Below are 19,792 nucleotides of genomic sequence, written 5' to 3' on the forward strand. Positions count from 1 at the left end.
AATGAAGGAAGAATCCGTATATCCGAAAGTATCTCTAAGTAGATGTGCAAGGAACTCGGCAGACGCCGGGAAAGTCAACAGGAAAGGAACGTAGTGGTAAACGTGTATGTATGCAAGCAAAGACATCATCCATCCATCCAAGTAATATTTTCAAGAAATCTACTTCTTGGTGCGCTCGCCCTTGGGCACGCGCGCAAGCCAGTAGATGCCAACAGCGGCAAAGATGTTGAACACAATGTACACCCACATCAGGCCGAAGTTCCGCCAGGCATCACTGTAATAACTGTATACGGCCGCCAGGAAGGTGTCGGTGTTGGAGATGCTGCAGAAGCTGCAGTCAGTGGTCGAGCTGGGGTCCATGAGGTACCCGCCGCGGCTGGAGATGTAGGTGGCCATGTACTCCCCGCATGTCTGGTTGGCTGGCGGGGAGAAATGGAGGAATTCGTAGTTTTCGCACACCGCATCAGTGCCAGACACACCTGTCGATAGCATGGCTGAGACGAGGTATGTGAACGGGGAGAGGCGGTACATGAAGATCCAGAATCTGGGGAAGTCATTGGGGGTCGCGAGGACACCACAGAAGATCAGACAGAGCGAGAAGAGCAAGTTCGCCAGGTTGCCACCGGTCTCGGCCAGCTCGATACCAGCGATGATCATGTGCGCAAAGGTGGAGGTAAACATGAGGAACGACCAGATCAGGAGCCACATCAGTCCGCCACGCTCAGTGACAGCATCGGTTTTCTCCGCGTTGCGATACAGACCGATGGGGTAATACCAACAAACGAAGATAAGGACACTCATGAGCGTGTTCCAGGGGAGTTCGACGATGATGTTGGCGGTCATGAAGGCTTGCCAAGAGTAGGTCTTGGAAGGCCGTTCGCGCGCTTCGTACAGGGAACGCTGCGTACAGAAGTTGGGCATAATCTGCTGAACCAGGTTACCGAAGATCGTCATGAGCATGAAAATACTGAACATCTGGTTTTGGAGGCCCTGCTGACTGTTGTGGGCATGGAAGAACGAGAAACCGATGTAGAGCGCGGTGAGGATACACAGGCAGGCTTTGGAGTAGATGTACACGGGAGTACGCCAATACTGGGAGAACACACGGACCAGGCACTCCCAGAGCTGCACAGTGAACGGGGCGGCGAACTCATTGTAACTACCCGGATCAGAGTGCGTGGGTTCGACAGGCTTCTGCGAGAGAGTCGATTTCAACTCAGCCAGATGTTCCCGAACAGCCACGCGCTCGGGACTCTCGTTCCAAACAGCAGGCCAGTCGATTTCACTGTGAGAACCTGGAGCGGCACCGATGACTTCAAGCATCCATTCAGCGGGGTTAGCATCGGCAGGGAGCTTGGGAGCTCCATTTCTTTCAAAGTAGCTAGAGAGAGTTGACGACTTTTCGCCAATTTCACCGAAGTACACCGTTTTCCCACCCTTGGCAAGGAACAACAGACGATCGAAACGTTGGAAAAGCATAGCGGAAGGCTGGTGAATAGTGCACAAGATGGCCTGGCCGTGCTTGGTCAAGGTATCAATAAGGTCAAGGATAGACCAGGAGGTCTGACTGTCAAGACCAGATGTCGGCTCGTCGAGGAATAGGAGAAGCTGAGGCTTAGCAGCCAATTCCACGCCGATAGTAAGCCGCTTACGCTGCTCGACATTCAGACCCTCACCCGGAACGCCAACAACCGCATCTGCATATGCCTCCATTCCTAGAAGCTTAATCACCTCTTCGACGTAATCAAGTTTCTCCTGGCGGCTGACGTGGGCAGGCTGACGCAGAATAGCGCTAAAACGAAGGGCCTCACGGACAGTTGTTGTGTGCAAGTGAAGATCCTGTTGCTGGACATAGCCAGTCTTCCGCTGGAAGGACTGATCGCGAGGGCGGCCATCCACCAGCATCTCCCCAGTCACAACACCCATAGTCACACGAGTAGCAAGTACATCCAGAAGCGTAGTCTTACCAGCACCGGAAACACCCTATCAATCGAGTTAGCTGGTACTAGAAAGAAACCAACATGAATACCTACCATAAGCGCAGTGCAAGTGCCCGGTTTGACCCAGCCGTCAACGTGGTCCAGAATCCGGCGCGGTTCACCCTTAATCTTGATGTCATAGCAAACGTCCTGCCATTGGAAGATTGCTTCTTGTCTCTGAATGGCAGCACCTTCGGGCATCTCTTCCGTCTTGGTGGCAGAGCCAACCTGAGAAGTCATCTCGATATCATTTGATTCCGCAGGGGGAGCCTGACCACGGCGGAAAAGCAGGACTTCACCCTTGGACTTTGCCTCCGAGATGTACTCAGTAGCAGTCAGATAGGTAGCCATGAAGAAAATCATGAACGCGAACATGATACCCAAGTTTCTCCACTTGTGGCTGTTATAGTATGCAAAGCTCTGGTGCAGGTAGTCATCTCCTTCCAAGAACTGAGAGCCAGCCACAGCCCCGACAGTGGAACAGATCTTGTTTGCCAAGTCGGCGTGTTCGTAGCCAGGACCTGAAGGTATGAAGCCCGTACGGGCACAGGCGAAACGGCGGTTGTGGAATTCATTGACCATCAAACTCTCGAAACCATAGGCAATGGGATTGATATAGTTCATCCAGCGAGACCATCCCAGCATATTCTTAGTGGGGATGGTGAACCCAGTATAGATAACCAAACCCAAGATGAGGATGGCAGCCGGAACCAGAGCCTGTGAGAGAGTTCGAGACGACGCAGCAATTGTACGGAAAAGCATCGACATGGTCAAGGTAGTCACAAAGGAGAAGAGAAGGAAGGTGAAAAAAGCACCGGGCGTTTGGCGGAGACCTGTCATGAAGTATAGTGTGACATTGAAGATGATCGCGTTGCCGACCTTATAAGGCATGTCACAGAGCATTGACGCGATAGCTTCAGCGAACGGATGGTACATGGCATAACGAGACTGCTTCTCAACAATGGGACGTTGGGCATAAAGCGTTAAGATCTAGATCGTTTGGTCAGTATTGGTTTATGTAAGATGGCCAGGAGAAAGGCACATACTTCAAGTGCACTAGAGAAAGCATTGAGTAAGACGGCGAAGAAAAGCAGGGCACCACGGGAGTAGAAACTAGAAGTATCATCTTCCATCTGATAGAAAACACTACCAATGATCAAAGCCATGATGAAGTTTCCAACCAGTTGAGAAATGGTCAAACTAGCATCGCCCTGGAGGCGCTGGAAGCCTCGAATCAAGCAGAGCTTAACCTGTTCGTAGATAGAGACAGTGTAAGGGGATCCCACACGCCTTAAAGGACGTTAGTTTGGTGAATCATCCAGCGAAAGCTTCTAAAACTTACTGGCTCTTGGACTGCATGGCCTTGCGGGAATCGATGAACTTGCCCAGAGCTTCTCCACCAAGAGGGTACTGCTGGTTGTACTCATCGATGTCGCTCATCAGCTTGGCATGTGCTGCACTATTCTTCCAGGCGGCAGCAAATTCGTCCGGCGTGCGGGGAACTTTGTCTTCGTAGCCCTTCTTCACGATCCGCTCGGACGGACTGGTCAAGGAGGTGAGGAAATCAGCGGTGGTCTGACGGTCTGGGCATTCGAAACCCATGTTCGTGAAGAACTCCTTGGCCTCCTCGGTACGGCCAAAGTAGATCTGTCGACCCTCGTACAAGACGGTCACCTTATCGAATACGTCATATGCGCTCTGCGATGCTTGGTAGATGGCGACGGCGACAGTAGCACCGGCATACTTGGTCATGAGATTCAGGGTTTTGCAGAACTCGAGAGCGTTGGCGCTGTCAAGACCACGGGTACTGTTATCCCAGCACTGCAAGGGACTTCCACTCAGGGTGGCCTCGGCGATACTGACACGCTTGCGCTCACCACCGGAAACACCCCGGACGAAATCGTTTCCGACTCTCGTGTTGATCGTGTGGGAAAGACCCAGCATGGCCATGACAGCATCACGCATATGCAAGGCATACTGTTCCTTGGTGACACCGGGGAACCGGTTGCGGGGACAGCGAGCCAGGGCGGCGAACTTGAGGGTGTCCCCGACAGACAGCTGAGGGAAGTGCACATCGGTTTCGGCGGTATAGATAGCCTCACCACGGAACTGGGTCCTCATTTGTTTGGGAGAGATACCCTGGTAGTTCATATGGGAGTTTTCGTCCATGTAGATACCGTTCATCTCTCCTGCAAGGGTCTTGAGGAAAGTGGAGCAGCCACTGCGTCGCATTAGTACGGATCTGTCATCGGAGATATTCTGGCGTTCTCTACCTTCCAGGCCGTCCCAAGACAACCAACATCTCACCGCTCTTCACAAGACCATCAAAATCGCGCAGGATCTGGATCTTCTGCTTTCCTGTTCCGGTGGCCAGACGGAAGAGAGCACCAACCTGCAGCACGGCATTGAAGACATCCTTTTGATAATCGGTAGGACTACCGAAACCGTGGACACTGACACCCTTGAAAGCGACGCCAGCCTCACGACGAGGGTACAGTTCGGGATCCCGGGAGGAGAGGGCGAGCAGATTCTTCATCCAATGTCTCGCCTTGAAGTTTGGGCTGTGGGGGTTCAGGGTCGAGTCCTCACGGACGCCGAGGAAGGAATTCTCTGCGTTGTTGGAGACGGAGAAGCGGGTGGATTCGCGAGTCAGTTGCTGAGCAAGGCGGGTAACTTCGTGGGCGACCTCTTCCTCGGAGGAGTCATCATCGCCATAGTCGCTTCCCTTTTCGAGGGCGGTTTCGGCGGTACTCAATGTACTCATATGGCGCTCATCGCGAAATTTTTTGGCATCTGTTTTGAACGATTTGGCGGAATTGGCGGTGGTGGGACGATCGTCGTCAGATTCAGACGATCTCTGGGATTCTCTGCTGGATCTGGCAAAAGGATTCGAGAGGTGGCGGTTGTTGTTGTTATGATTGTTGTCGTCCTCGTCATCACCGTGGCCACGACCGGCGACAGAGCGAGAGGGATTAAGATTAGGATTTATAGTGCCGAGAAGAGACATGGCGGAAGTATTAGGAGACGACCAGTCTCAGGATTAGGGTAGAGAACGAAGGGAGCCCGCAGGCATCAGGAGGAAGTAAACGAAAGAGCGTATGAAGCAAAACGAAGGAAGAAGAGAACGAAACAGGCAGAAACAAGACGGAGCGACGATGAGAGAGGATGAGAGAGAGAAGAGAGAGAGGGGAGGAGAGGAGAGAAGAGAAGAGACGGAGAAGAGCCTGGATTGATGGAGTACCCCGTAGTCCCGTCTAGGCAAGTGGTGAATTTGCAGTGGAGATTTTTTCCCTGAGGCCAGTGGATTTTTAACTCTTTTGGGACCGGGTCGGATGGCGAATCGGGAGCCGGGATGTAGGCGACTCCGGACCCATGGGACGGATCCAGTGGTTCCGGCCCATCGTCGGGATTTCTGGATGCCCTATCGGGATTACTCGTAGTGCTCTTATTCAGGGTGTACACAGGAAGTATATGGGTATTCATACTCCATACCGTGGGACATGGAGTCCACACCACAAGATGTAGTAGATGTAGTACAGATGTACCTGCAGCACAATGGCATTGATCGGAGGATTACTGAGTAATTCCTTTGGAGGTCTCCCAGGTACGCACTGCACCTGTACTACGTCGGTTAGTCGACGTATTACTGTCCTTCATAATTCATAATCTAAATAAAGATAAAATAAAATTAAACCTAATCCCTTGCTGCGATCTGACAGGACGCCCGATAAGGTGGGGCGGCATCGATGCGATCCGAGCCCGACCAGTTCGCATCAGTAGTACAGCCAATACCGTACCGTGTCGGATCTGCTCAGATCCGAGATTGCATAACAGTGCATCACGTAACCTGCATATCAGCTTCATAATAATGCATCCGTCTCTCGCAATCTCGCTCTCAACATCCATACCAACATCAACTTCATACCATGAGCCTCCATGGACTTCTTGCAATATCCTCCTCGTCGTCACCACGCCCCCCTCCAGCTCGCTCATCTCATCTCAATCGCTGCCTCCACCATACTCAGACCCGATCATGGCCAAACTCTATCCCCGTCCATGACTAGCCATCCGCCCTGATCGGCACCACCGATCGTCCCTCTTACTCACGCCTGGAGACCTTCATTGGACATCTTCCCTTTCCCACCCGATCATGGATGTCCTCGAAACACCGGCGCGTTCATTCAGCCTTGCCCTGGTTCCTCAGTTACGTATGGTGTACGTACATCTACCGACATGCCATCGTTACCACCCCAGCTATTACGCGGTACTTCACAGATCGACACTCCATGCCTTGCATAAACCCCATCTGTACAGATTTGCACACTATTGATTCAGGGCCAAAATATTGAACCTAGTCATGCAACATGGCCTGCACGAGAATTCTCCAAAAGATCTATCATAAGGGAGCATGACCAACATCGCCACCTTCGTCGCATGACAGACGTCGGAGACGTCTCAGACTTGCAGCATCCTTCATACAGGACAAGACCTCACACGCAGACAACTCGTTATCATCGTACACTGTACACACCGTAACCATTCAACTCGGCAATATACAATGCCACCAGCCAACCCTTTCCCTATCCTATGACATACAGTGTAGCACAGCCACCAATTCATCGCTCCTCTTCCTCCTCACTCTCATCATCGATCGGCTCAACCAGGAGATTCCCTCCTCGGCCGACCTTCTCCCGAATAGAACCCCCCGCTTCCACCTCATACACTGTCCGTGGCATAGGGGAAACCAGGCGGAACCCGTATTGATGCACGAACCCGTCCGGTTTCTCCCCGCGGACGCCCTTCTCGTCTACCTCATTCAAAACATCGTAGCACTCGACAAACGCGTATAGCTCCTCCAGGTCAGCGTCGGGGGTAAATCGACGGATCACACGCTCCCCAGTAGGCAACCTAATGCTGATGCGGACGGCGTCGGGGGCATCCGCACCGGGCTCCTCAGCGATGCGCTGCGCCCGCCACCGCTTCCACGCCCGTAGATCCTGCATCCGCTTCTCTTCCGCCGCGCGGCGCTCAGCCGCCTCTTGCTCCTCGCGTTGGCGCGCCGCTTCCGCCTCTCGTCGTTGCCGTGCCCGCTCCCGGTCAATCGCAAGAGACCGCTCATACGCCGAGTCCTGCTGCTCGCGGAGACTACGCGAGGCCTGCTGTTCAGCGCGCGTGGCACGCAGCCGCTCCAGCGGCTCGCGGTGCTGCGAGACCGCCGTGCGCAGCTTCTCCACCATCTCCGTCGGGGACGTCGTGCCCGCGATGCGAGCGACCACCGACATCGCCGTCGACGACACCCCGGGTGTGTGCACCACCACCGCCGCAAACGGGAACTTCGTGCACCGTAGCGAGTTGGACACCTGGTACGCCTCAGAGTCTTGGACGTTCCCGCCCCAAACGAGGACGTCGTTCTGCGCGTCTGAAACAAACTCCGTCACCTCCCGCGACAGCAGCGTATCCCGGACCCAGCCGTTCGTGTCGTCATGCTCCGGCGCGAGCAAGACCACTAGCAGGAACTTGAGCTCCCGGTGCGCCCGTTCCAGCGCCATGTTGTACCCGTTCTCCAGGAACCCGATGGCGTTGGACCCGTATTCCTCCTCGAATTCGCGGATGAACCGCGCAGCGGTGTCCTGCGGGCCCAGCGGCCGACGCCCGTTCGTGTTGCGCCGCGCGCCTTGGAGCGCATTGCTCGCGGTTGTGTTGAAGAGCCGCGGGAGGAAGGGGAACAGGGCCCCGAAGAGACGGAAAGAGCTGCAGAGGAGTCGGTAGAGGAGGTTGAACGGCGTGAAGAGGAGCGCGAGGAGAAACGGCGGACGGTAGACTTGTTGGTCCTCCGGCTGCGTCGAGATGCGAGGGGCCAGGTCCGCCGTGGCGGTCGGCGTGAATCGAGCATTGAGGTCGTCGGTCATGAGATTTTGAGTTTGTCGTGTTGGTCGTGGGGGAGGAGGGTTGTTGAGGGCCGCGCGAGCTTCCTCAACAGGGTCGGGCCCTTCTCCATCGAAGAATTTGGAGATGGCAATCTGTTGGGTCAGACGTGAGTGTGGGGCCTTGGATTAATTGCAAGGTTTGGACCGCATCATACCTGGACATTCCACTGCGAGCGACGCAACAGCGGAAGCGCCTCGGAAGGTTCCTGACCGGTTACCGCTGTGTAGGTCTCGAGAGCGGACCTCTCGTTGTCGGAGAGCTCCGAGATATCAAGCCCAGATGAGGACATTATCGATTATCAATTACTAGTGTGATCCATAAACCAAGGAGAATATGGGAGTCTCAGACGACAATCCGGAGGTGGAGATGGACGATACACGGGAGTCTGGGAGATAGCTTGTCGGGTAGGGAACGGACCAAGGGTGATCAGGCCCACATGGGCGAGCTTTGCGAAACGGGATATTGGCGAGAAAGGGAAATGCAGAGAGAGCAGAGGGAGGAGTTCTGGATGAAGGCGTAGCCAAGATCACCAAGTCAGATTGGTATGGACGCAGTATGTAGACACAGCTGTCCACTCCGTCATCGGGACGGGGTGGCAACCGCCAGACGCGCGCTTCCGGCGGGTGCGAGCGGGCAGTGGCAGGTATTACGTAACTCGGGCGGTCTGCCTCACTCGATGTTCCTCCCCGCGGGCCCTTTATCCTCTCCTCCTACGAGTCGCCTCGTCCGTCCTGGCCTCCCCTCCATCCCTGGCATGAAGGTGTCATTGCGCCTCTTCTCTTCGCTCGGTGTCCGTTTCGCTGACCTTCTTGGATCCTCCACGTCGATGTGTTGAGGGAGGAAGCTTCGGGGTAGGACCATACTCTCGCGCCTTGCTCTACCACCCAACCTTATACCTATCGAACCATTTCGTCATTTCTCGCATCCACCTAAACTAGGCTACTCAGCAACGAGGAATGTGGCTTCCTCTGTATCCACTCGGTCGCCTGTCTTTTCCTTCTTCTTTTTCAATGGAGAGCTTTCCCCTTCCCTGATCCCCGCCGATTTGAGCCTCGACATATACAATGACCTCTGACTCCCGTCGCGGGACAGGATCTCCCAAAATGAAAGGACGAGGTTAGTGACCTGTTTGATGCAGCATTGCGTTTTCTGGTGCAATGTATGGGGCTCTATGCTCTGACGCTGCGCGGCCGCATACGCCAATCACTGCGGGGAATATCCGCTGACGTTTGGAACTCTGTCCAGAACACGCGAAAGACACGCTATGTCGCAATGTGACCATCTATGGTCGATGCCGATACGAAGATAAAGGTACTTTCCCAGCACACCATTTCCCGAGTCATGTCTAACTTCGTGGAAGGATGCGTCTACAACCATGACCCGAACAGGACAAATTCGGCGTATCAGTCGGACAGGTTCGTCTCGACATGAAATTGTATACATGGCAACGCCCCATGACTCACCAGAAGCGGCAATAGTAAAAGACGGCTGAATGTCGACTCCCCAAGTTTCACGCCCTCCCTCCTATCCTCCAACGGATCGTCGCCCACCACATCATCGGCCACATTGAAGAAAACAACCACGATATCACCGAAAGCCGCCAATGCCGCCCCTTTCCAACCGAGGAGCGTTATGTCACGTAAATCCTCCATCCTGATAACATCGAGCTTTATCTGACTGGAATCAGGCTCTAATACCAGTACCCCATCGGCTCGAGCCGACTCAGCCACTCCCGACTGGTCAGTGGCGGAAGTACAGGAATTTGTGCCCCAGGGTTTCGATACCACTCATATGGTAAGTGCGCAGTTTTGGTCGTGAATACGTGCACTTGCCCCTTCGCCATGCGATTCACTTGCGTATGGATTGTCCCGTGAACTCGGGGATATCCCACTCACCTTGCATCTGCTAGTATAAAAGCATGCTAGAATCTGCTTGGGAGAGATGTTTCGTGTCTCTGTATACCTACCTGTGATTTTCAAAACGCAGCCACGCTTTGATCGTCCCTTAAATGCACTTGCGGATGACTTCATCCCTCGTCCCCCACGCAACTCTTCGTTCGTTCCACGACATGGCAGAAGATTTGGTCATGGATTTCGCTATCGTGGTGCTAATACAAACCGACAGGCGTCGCTTCAGGGAAATGGAAACGGTCCCGTTCCTTCCTCCAGTCCGTTTGATCCTTTCGTGACGACTTCGAATCCTCTTGCTGCCGCAAACGCTGTCGGTCCCGTTCAGGCAAACCCCTTCTCCCCTGATACTGCGGCGGCGGCTGCGCTGGGCGGGGCCACCTTTTTCACCGGTCAGACCGGTTTCCAACAACCCGTACGTCTTCTATTGATGTCGCTTTCGCCCCTACTTACCTCTGACTAGGTTCAATACCACATGTATGCGCCTATTGGCCCTCATAGCCAGAATACTCTTGGATATCAACGCAACGTACACGACCTTTTCCTGCCCAACGACTTCCGAGAGGAGCTGCAAAAGAAAGCCGCTGCTACACTGCAAACATTGCCAAGTATGTGGCGCAGAAGTGTGTCTTTACTACATAGCTAAATCGGAGACAGATACGCAGCTTCCCGCGCAAGTCGACTATTTCCATTCGCTAGTCCCCTTGGATCTGAATCATCAGAAGAACGCGACCATCTTTGGATTTCCTAGCTGGGTATACAAGGCGCAGTCGAGCAAAGACGGCAATTTCTATGCTCTTCGCAGGCTGGAAGGTAAGAGCAGCTCCATGGTTACCACCGTGCAACAGCAGAATAACATCTTCTAGGCTTCCGCTTGACCAACGAGAAAGCCATCCGGTCGGTCCAAGCCTGGAAGCGCGTGTGCAATGGCAGCGTCGTGACCGTGCACGATGCCTTCACCAGTCGAAGTTTCCAGGACAGCTCGCTAATCTTCGTCACCGACTATCACCCTCTCTCCAAAACGCTAGCCGAGCAGCACCTAGGCGCCGGAAACCGATTCCAAGGCCGCAGCAACACACATATTCCCGAACAAGTACTATGGGGATACATGACGCAGATCGCCAACGCGCTCAAAGCCATCCACAGCAACGGCTTAGCGGCCAAGGTCATCGATCCGAGTAAGATCCTCCTGACAGGCCGCAACCGCATCCGCCTCAACGCCTGCGCGATCATGGATGTCGTTCAGTTCGACACGCAGCGGTCGATTGCCGACCTCCAGCATCAGGACCTGGTCAGTTTCGGGCAGCTCATCGTCACCCTGGGGGCCAATTCACCCAGCGTCATGCACAACCCAACCAAGGCGATGGAGCATTTCACGCGGGTCTACAGTCCCCAGATGAAGAACTCCGTCTTCTGGCTGCTGAACAGCATGCAGAAGGACCAGGACCACACGATTGACATCTTCATCACCGGCATCTCGTCGCAGCTGATGTCGACGTTCGACTCGGCGCTCCACATGGACGACCAGCTGACTTCGGACCTGGGCCGCGAGCTCGAGAACGGCCGCCTCGTGCGTCTCATGACCAAATTGAATTTCATCAACGAGCGACCTGAGTACGAGCACGACCGTCAGTGGTCCGAGAACGGCGAACGCTACTTCCTCAAGATCTTCCGCGACTATGTGTTCCACCAGGTGGACGCCCACGGCGACCCCGTCGTCGATCTCGGCCATGTGCTGGCGTGTCTGAACAAGCTGGACGCCGGCTCCGACGAGAAGATCACCCTCGTGAGTCGCGACGAGCAGAGCTGCTTCATCGTCAGTTACAAGGAGCTGAAGAAAGCTCTGGAGTCGTCGTTCCAGGCGATTCTGAAGCCTACCCGGAGGCTTCACTAATTCCCCTCCTTCCCCTCCCCCTTCCCAATGCAAGTGATATCTACCTAGGTGGGATCGAGACGATCCACGTTGTCATATATGCGGAGAGACACCTGGGATATTGTCTAATCTCGAGAGGCGCGAGATGTGGCGGGATACCTAGGACTTCACACATTGACATTTTACGAGGGACTGCATTTTCCGGATCATGACTACGGGAGAACGATGATCTCGATATCTAACTCCTGGATTTATTTCCCCGACGTATGCGGATGAGCCAGCGTTATTTGACCTTTACCCTTTTTGCGCGATTTTGAAGATAGTATGCTCGTTGGTATACAAACGACAGATGCAATTGAATTAGAAATTTAAGCTTTATTACATCCAGATATTCAACCATATATATATATATGATGACCGTAAACTTTTGAACCCGACATGATAACCCACAGGAAAAAAAAACGAAACGCGATCTACAACTCCTCCCCATGTCCCCACTCCTCTCCATCATCGTCCACAAAATCCGCCAGCCGGCTCTTCAAATCCGTCACCGTCAGCTCATCCTCATTACCTGTCCAATCCGGCGCGGAATCGTCCACCTTCCGTGGCGGGATGAGCACATGGTCGACAATGTGGATGTTCCCGTCGCGCGCCAGGGCATCTTCGAACGCGACGCGCTGGTGACCGTTGATCTTCAGCGACGCGTAGGGGCCGTAGCGGGCGACGTCGACAGCGAGCGAGCGGTCCTGCAGCAGGGTGGGCAGGTCGAGGTGGGTGAACCCCTTCACGCCGAGGGGCTTGATCTGACCGTCCTCGGAGTAGTAGACGTCCGAGAAGAGGGTGCGGTTGGGCACGACGTGGTACTGTAGCAAGGCGCGGAGGTATTTGTGGCCGCAGGGCGAGAAGAGGAAGGCGTTGATCTTCAGGCCGAGTTTCTGGAACGCAGCGTTGGATGGGGCGAAGACTGTGCCGCCGTGGTGGGCGTGCTCGCTTGATAGCAAGGTGGCCGGGGTGGTGTTGTTCGAGGCAAGGCCGGAGGTGAGAATGCCCAGGGCAAAGGTGCTGAATTGCGTAGGGACAATCTCGAGCAGCGTGCACGCGTGCGGAGGCGGGAGGAGCACGGAGTCGATGCCGTGAATTACGCCGTTGGAACCGGCCTGGTTGGCATGGGTGTTAGCTTGGGCTTGTATCATTTTGGGGGGGGGGGTGTCGCTGGCTGCTGCTTTCTGGGGTAGGGACGTACGATGTCGATGGCTACAATGCGGCTGTAATAGTTCACGGTCAGGCCCTTCCAGCGGACGCGCACGGCCAGGCGCTGCGGAAGTTTGTCGCCCAGGTCCGGGCTTTCCAGCACAGTTGGTACTGTGTGGCTGTGGAAGATCTGCGGTGCCGTGTAGATGCCCGGGGCGATGTGGTAGCGCATCACGGCGCGGATGAGCTCCTTGGAAGGCTCGTGGTGGTGATGATGTGGGATTTTCTTGAATGCTTCGTCCGTTGGGGCGAAGACGGTGTGGTTGGCCCGGGTGGAATTGAGAAGCTGTACGAGTTCTTCGTCTTCATTGATGATCTTGGCGAGGATGGTGGTGTACTTGCTGGCGGCAATGAGTTCATAGATGGTATTGTTCGATGGCGGGTGGCGGGGAGGGAACAGACGGTACACGGGAGACAGTTGGGAGAGATCTTTGGGGAGGTGGTCGGCATCGTCATCGACGGGACGGGAGAAGAAGTTGTTCAGCCAGTGCCGTTCGACCTCCGAAGCAGCGGAGGCGGTGGTGCGCCATGCATGGCTGGCTGCTTCGAGGGCATCATCTAGGACATTTCGAACGATGGACGAGGTTGAGGTCTCGGCAGACTCTGTCTCAGAGGCTAACTCGTCCTTCAGGTAGCGACTGGAGACATCCTTGAGGTCAAAGGGAACTTGTTGGCGGTTTGGCGTGACGACAGCCGAGACCGACGCCACCAGCAGCCAGACGTAGTAAATCTTCATGGTGGAATGGGCGTCGTTGGAGGAGATGCATGCGGACTAGGAGGAGAAGAAGAGGGAAATAAAAAGACGGTGGAGGGAGGATCAGAGGATCCCAACAGATCCCGATAGGCTTTCATCGGTCCGCGGTCTGGATGCGAAGTTGAAGAGGAGAAAGACGGATGACGACAAGCATGATGTCACGTAGGGCTTAGTCATCGCCACCATCAACATCAACAGAACACAAAAGGAGAACAAGAAATAAAGAGAAGAGAGAGAAGGAAACGATCATGATTCATGATTCATTATGTATTTATTTCAAAGCCACGTCGGGTCATTGGGACCAAGGGTGCAGACCGCCAGTAGTATGCATATACGCCATGCGCGAGGTCATATCAATCGGGAAAAGCATTCAAACCACGGCAAGATACATGGTCACCGCATCCAGGAACACACCCTCTCAAACTCTGCTCCCATGGGCCCTTTAGGGAAGGTCGGCCCGGTTCATCGTCGGGCACGGCCAGATCAAGATCTCACGTTCCAGTCGCATGGGATCAGGACAACGGAGCCTGTCGATCCACTCCGAGCGCTTCAGAGACCACCTAGATGTCCACAATCTGCGCGATCATAGTCGTAAATAATTCCAAATCATAATATTAGCCTCCGAGGACGACACCGGTCTCGTGGATGTCCCCAGGACGTTCACATGCTTTCGCTGGGATTCCCAGTTACTCTTCTTGTTGAACAAAGGGATTGGCAATCTCCTCGCTCCCATCGGCGGGAGAAATGAGCACAATCAGGGTGCCACGGGCGACGATGAGGCCCAGGGAGCGGGTAGTCTCATTGCCCTCGTCATCTGGATGGTGTTAGCCGCATGACAGCTGCGGACGGACGGAGATACTCACCCCGCATGGTTTCTTTCACATCATCCAGCACGAGGTTCATGAGCTGATCATAGCCTTTCAAAAGACCGAGTACTGTTGAGTAGTGTCAGTATCAAGGGCACAAGATGAGAACGCAATAAAGGAAAATGGGAAACATACCCTCCCGTCCACCATTGAATTTGACACGCACTTCCTTGTCCATGTACTTGGTCAGATCGAGGATGTTCTCCTTCTTGGGCTTCTCCTGCTGTTGCTGCTGCGCACCGCCACCGCCGGCACCGCCACTTTTGGCATGACCGCCACGGGAACGATCATAACCTCCGCCGCCACGACCACGACCGCCTCGGAAGGAGCCTCGTTCGGACATCTTGGCTAATGGGATCTTTTGGTTGGGTTAGATCAGTCCAGAGGAATGGGGGTGTGGGATTGAGGGGGGAAGACGGAATGACGACGGGTGATTCGATGAGGGGACGATGATTGGGGAGATGGTGACGTGGTTGGGTCCCTTGCGGGTGGGAGGAGGATATGAAGGGGGTGGAAACAGAAAAAGAAAAAGAGGGGATAAGGAGGGGAGGGGAGGGGGAGTATGAGGGATTTTCGAAAGGACGTACAGGAGGGAATGAGGAAGCGGATGGGAATTGGTTCCGGTAGGTTGAGGTGTGCACACACGACTGCAGGTGGAAGCTCCAGGAGGAAGTCACGGGAAGAGTTTGATAAGCGTCGGTGTCGGGGTGTCTGGGTGTCTGGGTGCCTGGGTGCCTGAAGTCCTGAGGCATCAGCGTCACCTTCCGCTCCTCTCCAGCCAATCGGATTTTGACTCTACACGACGAGGATGTCCTCGTAGAAATACAATCATCAAAGGGAAGAGAATATACCTAGGTAGATGCGTACATGTAATACTAAAGCACGCAGTTTACCCCTCGCACGCTCGTCACATCTCCTCCGGCTCAGCGGAACCGCCCGGCGGGACTCCGCCCCCTCCTACAGGCATTTCTATTATCAGAATGCCCGGCAGCCAAACTCCGTCCGCCTTGCCCGTTCGGTCTTCCCCCTCTTCCTCTTCCTTGCCTCCTTCTTTTCCTCTTCTCTCTCTTTTCCCTTCTTCCACCTCCCTCGCCCTCCATCTTCACCGTCTCTCCCCTCCATCCACACCTGCAGCCTTCAGGCATTTCGTGGGTTTCGTGCTTTCCTCTCCCTCCATTACCTAAGGCAAACATCCCGTCTGGAGCCTAAGGCTCCGCCATCGGCGTCACATCCTTCATCCCATTACTCAATCGCAGCCGATCCCGTTAATAACCTACCCTCCCCCCATACTTCTAGACGGTCTCCTTCGATCTCGTCGCCTTCTCATCTGCTGCCTCATCCCTTGATCATTCCCTTGCCCCCCTCTGGTCATGGAGTCCCGGTCAGCGACGGCCGCCGAGCCGTCCAGTAAACGCCCCCGATCTCCTTCCGGCGGCGACTTTCCTCCCGTCGCCTCCAAAGTGCCCAAGACGCATTCCAATCACCTTCAGATCAACTATCTCGCCCGCCAATACCCCGATAACCTCCCCTTGGTCTCCGTCGATGATTCCATGCCCGCCATCATCCACCTTATCGGCGAATACGACGGCGTTCTGCACCGCCATGAAAGTATTGCCGGCAATCTCGGCGCCTGTCCACTCGGTCCCATCCTGATCAAACGCTTCGAGCGTCTGTTCGACGGTCCCCCTCGGGTGCTCAAATCCCATGGCAAGGACTCCCCCAACGTCACCTGGCTCGACGTCGTCGAGTTCGCCAAGAATAAGCCCGAACAGTTCAACCTCGAGAAGACTCGCAATGGTGTGCGCGTCTGTCAATTCTACACCAAACAGTGTCGGGTTGAGATCAGCGAGGAGGATTTCGTCCTGATCGCATCCGGGATGCCTCAGAAGATGATCCCTCCCCAGCCCATCATCGAGGATGAGGAGAAGGAGTTGGGCGCTCTGGAGATTCTGGAGAAGAACCTCCAGCAGATTACCCAAGTCGCCGATCAAGGTACGTGGCTACTTGGAACCTGCCATTCCCCGTCTCTTTTCAGCGAATGCTAACGATCATCTTCCGCAGTTTCGGCGCGCGCGCGACAACTCAACCATCGCCTCAAGAACCGCCGAACCGCAATCATCACTCGTCGCGAAAACGACGCATCCCTCCATTCCCAGAAGCCCCGCTCTCTTAGCCCCTCCTGGCGCGACGCCAGCGGCGGGCAATCCCTGCTGAATGGCAACGGCCATTCTAGCGCACATTCCCCCTCCGGTTTTGTCGCTGTCAACGCCGGCCGGCCCGGCGGAGACGCTTCCGCGGAAGACAACGCCCTCTCGTCGCAATTCATGTTCTCCCATTCCAACACCGACAACGTCACCATCATCAACGGCACCTCTATCAAGGGTGCATCCCCGACGACGCGCGCCGAGCTGATGAAGAAGTTCTTCACCACCCAAGACCGCCAGGCGCGAGGCTACGACGAACCCTCGGGGTCGCACAACCGCCAGTCCTCCCGACCGCGACCGCGCGCCTCAGATGCGGCCGATTATAACCTGTACACCCCGGGTCCCTCGACTGTGGCCATCCCGAGCACCCCTTCGTCTCTGCTGCCACCGCCGAAGTCGCATCATCAGGAGAAGGATGACGGCGGCCCGTTCAAGATGGAGATGGTCACCCGCATGGAGGAGCTGCAGCGCGGGGAGCGCATCCTGCCGCCCTGCGATCGCTGTCGCCGCCTGCACATGGACTGTCTGAAGAACCTCACCGCATGTATGGGGTGCACGAAAAAGCACGCCAAATGTTCGTGGAGGGATGTGAAGGAGGACGAATTGCGAGAGTTCCGGGCTGACCGCAGCTCCCGCGAGCGCGTCGACGATGTGCCCGCGAAGGACTCGGCCGCCCCGTCCGCGCCGTCTTCCCTGCCAGGTGCGACCTCGGCCACCCCCGTCCGTGCGCCTATGGCGTTGGGACTGGACTCGGACCGAGAGCGCTACCACGATCGGGGCCGTGAGAGTGTTGTCGACTTCCACAGCCGTCGGGAGTCGGCACCGACAACGGCCCCGGCTCCGGGAACGCCCATGGGCAAGGAGCTCTCCCCGCGTCGCGCGGTGAGCGAGATCCACGGGAGTGCGGGGAAGCATGACCGCCATGGCGGTTATGAGGGCCCCGGAGCGGTGCCCCGGCGCCCGGAGGCGGTTCCAGAAGACGACGATCCGGATGCCAATCAGCGATTGATGCAGGCTATTCTGGACACGGTCGACCACCATGCGCGGGCCGCAGCGGCGAAGGAGGGTGGACCGGAAAAGAGCGAGAAGGGGAGGGAGCAGGAACGCGAACGAGAAGGAGAACGAGAGCGAAGCTTGGTGAAGGCATAGGGGAGTTTCTTGTATATATATTATATATTATTGTCGATTGAGCATATTTAGCGAATATCCCGGGTGAGGCGACGAAATACATGCAAATGGTTCCGGTTTTATATATATCGGCAGTGACTTACTACTTGGATCGTACGTCTAACAGTACCCTATATTTTTACATCCTTAACTCAAATAAATGACACACGTATGGACTTGCAATAAATTGCAAAACCGCAATAAAACTACACCATAGGAAAACGAACAAAAACAAAAACAAATCAAGTCAACGCACTTGGCGCTGCTGGGAATCGAACCCAGATCGGGACGGAGCTGGGGATGAACCACAACGTCGCATGATGACCATTACACTACAGCACCTTGATTTGATGGGAGAGCGGGGCTATTTCGACCTGATAAGGAGGATTCCGCTGCAAAAGATTTAGCCGCTCCCACTTCACCCCACAACCGCTGATGAATCATGGAGGAATTGTTCCGCGGTGGGGGATTTCTGCAGACGGTGTTGAATATATCCGTATATCCATGCAATGGACTCTACGAAGTGCATTCCAAGAAGGGCCTTCCTCAATTGTTCTACCTCGAGGGGGATTCCCGTTCTTTTACCCGGGGAGAACGAATAATGCTTAAGTGATTATTATCAATGCGGGGTGTTTCTTCTCCCCACCAGATCCGAACTATATAAAACCACTAATTCCTCCATCACCACTGGTCCACCCTCTCCCTCCATTCTCTCTCCCTTCCACACCCACAGATAGCCCATCATGGACCCCTCCCAGGTCAAACTTCCCCCCATGAAAGACCTCACGGTCGACAACATCACCGAGAACACCATCCGCATCAACTCCCTCTGCCAGGACCCTCGCATGAAATATGTCCTCGAGCGCCTCGTCACGCACCTGCACGACTTCGCCCGCGAGACCCGTCTCAGCTCCGACGAGTGGATGACCGGCCTGCGCTTCCTCACCGAGGTCGGCCAGATCTGCACCGATGTGCGCCAGGAGTTCATCCTCCTCTCCGACGTGCTCGGCCTCTCCATCCTCGTGGACAGCATCGACCACCCCAAGCCCCCCGGCAGCACCGAGGGCACCGTGCTGGGGCCCTTCCACACCCACGAGGCCGAGGAGATGCCCTACGGCGACTCCATGTCCCACGACCCCAAGGGCGAGCCGCTCCTCGTCGTCTGCACCCTCCGCGACACCAACGGCAACCCCATCGAGGGTGTCAAGATCGATATCTGGGAGACCGACTCCACCGGCCACTATGACGTCCAGCATCCCGACCGCGACGGCCCCGACGGCCGCTGCATCATGCGCAGTGACAACTCCGGCATCTTCTGGTTCCACGCCATCACCCCCGTGCCCTACCCCATCCCCCACGACGGGCCCGTCGGAAAGCTCCTCAAGAAACTGCACCGTCACCCCTACCGGCCCAGCCACATGCACTTCATGTTCCAGAAGGAGGGCTTCGATCACTTGATCACGTACGTTGCCTTTTTACCCCCTTCCCTCCCCCTCTGCACTGGGGTAGGATAGGGCCCCGCTAACAGGATTCCCGCCAGCGCCCTCTACCTCCGCAACGACCCCTACGAATCCTCCGACGCCGTCTTCGGCGTCAAGGACTCCCTCGTCGTCGACATCGGCCGCGCCGGCCCCGAGTACGCCAAGAAGTACAACGTCTCCGAGGACCACGCCCTCCTCACCTATGACTTCGTCCTCGTCTCCGAGGCCGAGACCGCCGAGCTGCGCGCCAACAACTCCAAGGTCGCCCTCGATAAGTTGGGTCTGAAGGTGAAGATCGTGAACGGTCTGCCCGTGCCGGATCTGGATTAACCCGGTAGGCGGTCGTGTGTGCGCGCGCTTGTGTGTATATCAACTACAGAAC

The 19,792-nt window shown here is 55.5% G+C and overlaps 7 protein-coding genes and 1 non-coding gene across 8 annotated transcripts; 3 read left to right on the top strand and 5 right to left on the bottom strand.

Annotated features, from left to right (window-relative positions):
* Positions 1–159: 159 nt before the first annotated feature.
* Positions 160–4,986, bottom strand: BDV59DRAFT_191672 (pleiotropic drug resistance family ABC transporter; the record flags this gene model as incomplete). Its single annotated transcript, XM_073691933.1, has 5 exons — positions 160–1,983; positions 2,034–2,969; positions 3,026–3,269; positions 3,322–4,200; positions 4,253–4,986. The coding sequence occupies 5 exons, from the start codon at positions 4,984–4,986 to the stop codon at positions 160–162; spliced, it is 4,617 nt and encodes a 1,538-aa protein (XP_073550528.1).
* A 1,475-nt stretch (positions 4,987–6,461) lies between these two features.
* BDV59DRAFT_144122 (clathrin-mediated endocytosis regulator UBX3) lies at positions 6,462–8,480 on the bottom strand. The gene is made up of 2 exons (XM_073687229.1): positions 8,062–8,480; positions 6,462–7,999 (listed from the first exon to the last, which is right to left on the bottom strand). Exons 1-2 carry the CDS (start codon positions 8,194–8,196, stop codon positions 6,596–6,598), a joined length of 1,539 nt encoding a protein of 512 aa, XP_073550529.1. The 5' UTR covers positions 8,197–8,480; the 3' UTR covers positions 6,462–6,595.
* Positions 8,481–8,602: 122 nt separating this feature from the next.
* On the top strand, positions 8,603–12,075 carry BDV59DRAFT_173109 (PAN-complex poly(A)-binding subunit PAN3). The gene is made up of 9 exons (XM_073688829.1): positions 8,603–9,023; positions 9,153–9,218; positions 9,268–9,322; positions 9,386–9,546; positions 9,595–9,701; positions 10,032–10,229; positions 10,278–10,422; positions 10,472–10,627; positions 10,681–12,075. Exons 1-9 carry the CDS (start codon positions 8,972–8,974, stop codon positions 11,706–11,708), a joined length of 1,968 nt encoding a protein of 655 aa, XP_073550530.1. The 5' UTR covers positions 8,603–8,971; the 3' UTR covers positions 11,709–12,075.
* BDV59DRAFT_144127 (fasciclin domain-containing protein) lies at positions 11,935–13,815 on the bottom strand. Its single transcript, XM_073687230.1, has 2 exons — positions 12,931–13,815; positions 11,935–12,844 (listed from the first exon to the last, which is right to left on the bottom strand). Exons 1-2 carry the CDS (start codon positions 13,672–13,674, stop codon positions 12,161–12,163), a joined length of 1,428 nt encoding a protein of 475 aa, XP_073550531.1. The 5' UTR covers positions 13,675–13,815; the 3' UTR covers positions 11,935–12,160.
* Positions 13,816–14,378: 563 nt separating this feature from the next.
* BDV59DRAFT_199756 (putative small nuclear ribonucleoprotein (LSM7)) lies at positions 14,379–14,901 on the bottom strand (the record flags this gene model as incomplete). The annotated part of the gene is made up of 3 exons (XM_073693425.1): positions 14,379–14,506; positions 14,556–14,627; positions 14,694–14,901. 3 exons carry the CDS (start codon positions 14,899–14,901, stop codon positions 14,379–14,381), a joined length of 408 nt encoding a protein of 135 aa, XP_073550532.1.
* A 552-nt stretch (positions 14,902–15,453) lies between these two features.
* Positions 15,454–17,995, top strand: BDV59DRAFT_144179 (Zn(II)2Cys6 transcription factor domain-containing protein). The gene is made up of 2 exons (XM_073687231.1): positions 15,454–16,550; positions 16,620–17,995. The coding sequence occupies exons 1-2, from the start codon at positions 15,929–15,931 to the stop codon at positions 17,909–17,911; spliced, it is 1,914 nt and encodes a 637-aa protein (XP_073550533.1). The 5' UTR covers positions 15,454–15,928; the 3' UTR covers positions 17,912–17,995.
* A 191-nt stretch (positions 17,996–18,186) lies between these two features.
* Positions 18,187–18,271, bottom strand: BDV59DRAFT_t59. The gene has a single exon. It is a non-coding gene; the product is annotated as a tRNA-His (tRNA).
* A 401-nt stretch (positions 18,272–18,672) lies between these two features.
* BDV59DRAFT_199758 (intradiol ring-cleavage dioxygenase) lies at positions 18,673–19,740 on the top strand (the record flags this gene model as incomplete). Its single annotated transcript, XM_073693426.1, has 2 exons — positions 18,673–19,391; positions 19,470–19,740. 2 exons carry the CDS (start codon positions 18,673–18,675, stop codon positions 19,738–19,740), a joined length of 990 nt encoding a protein of 329 aa, XP_073550534.1.
* Positions 19,741–19,792: the final 52 nt, after the last annotated feature.

Source organism: Aspergillus ambiguus, assembly GCF_047715705.1.
Source record: "Aspergillus ambiguus strain CBS 117.58 unplaced genomic scaffold BDV59scaffold_6, whole genome shotgun sequence".
Taxonomy (NCBI): Eukaryota; Fungi; Ascomycota; class Eurotiomycetes; order Eurotiales; family Aspergillaceae; genus Aspergillus; species Aspergillus ambiguus.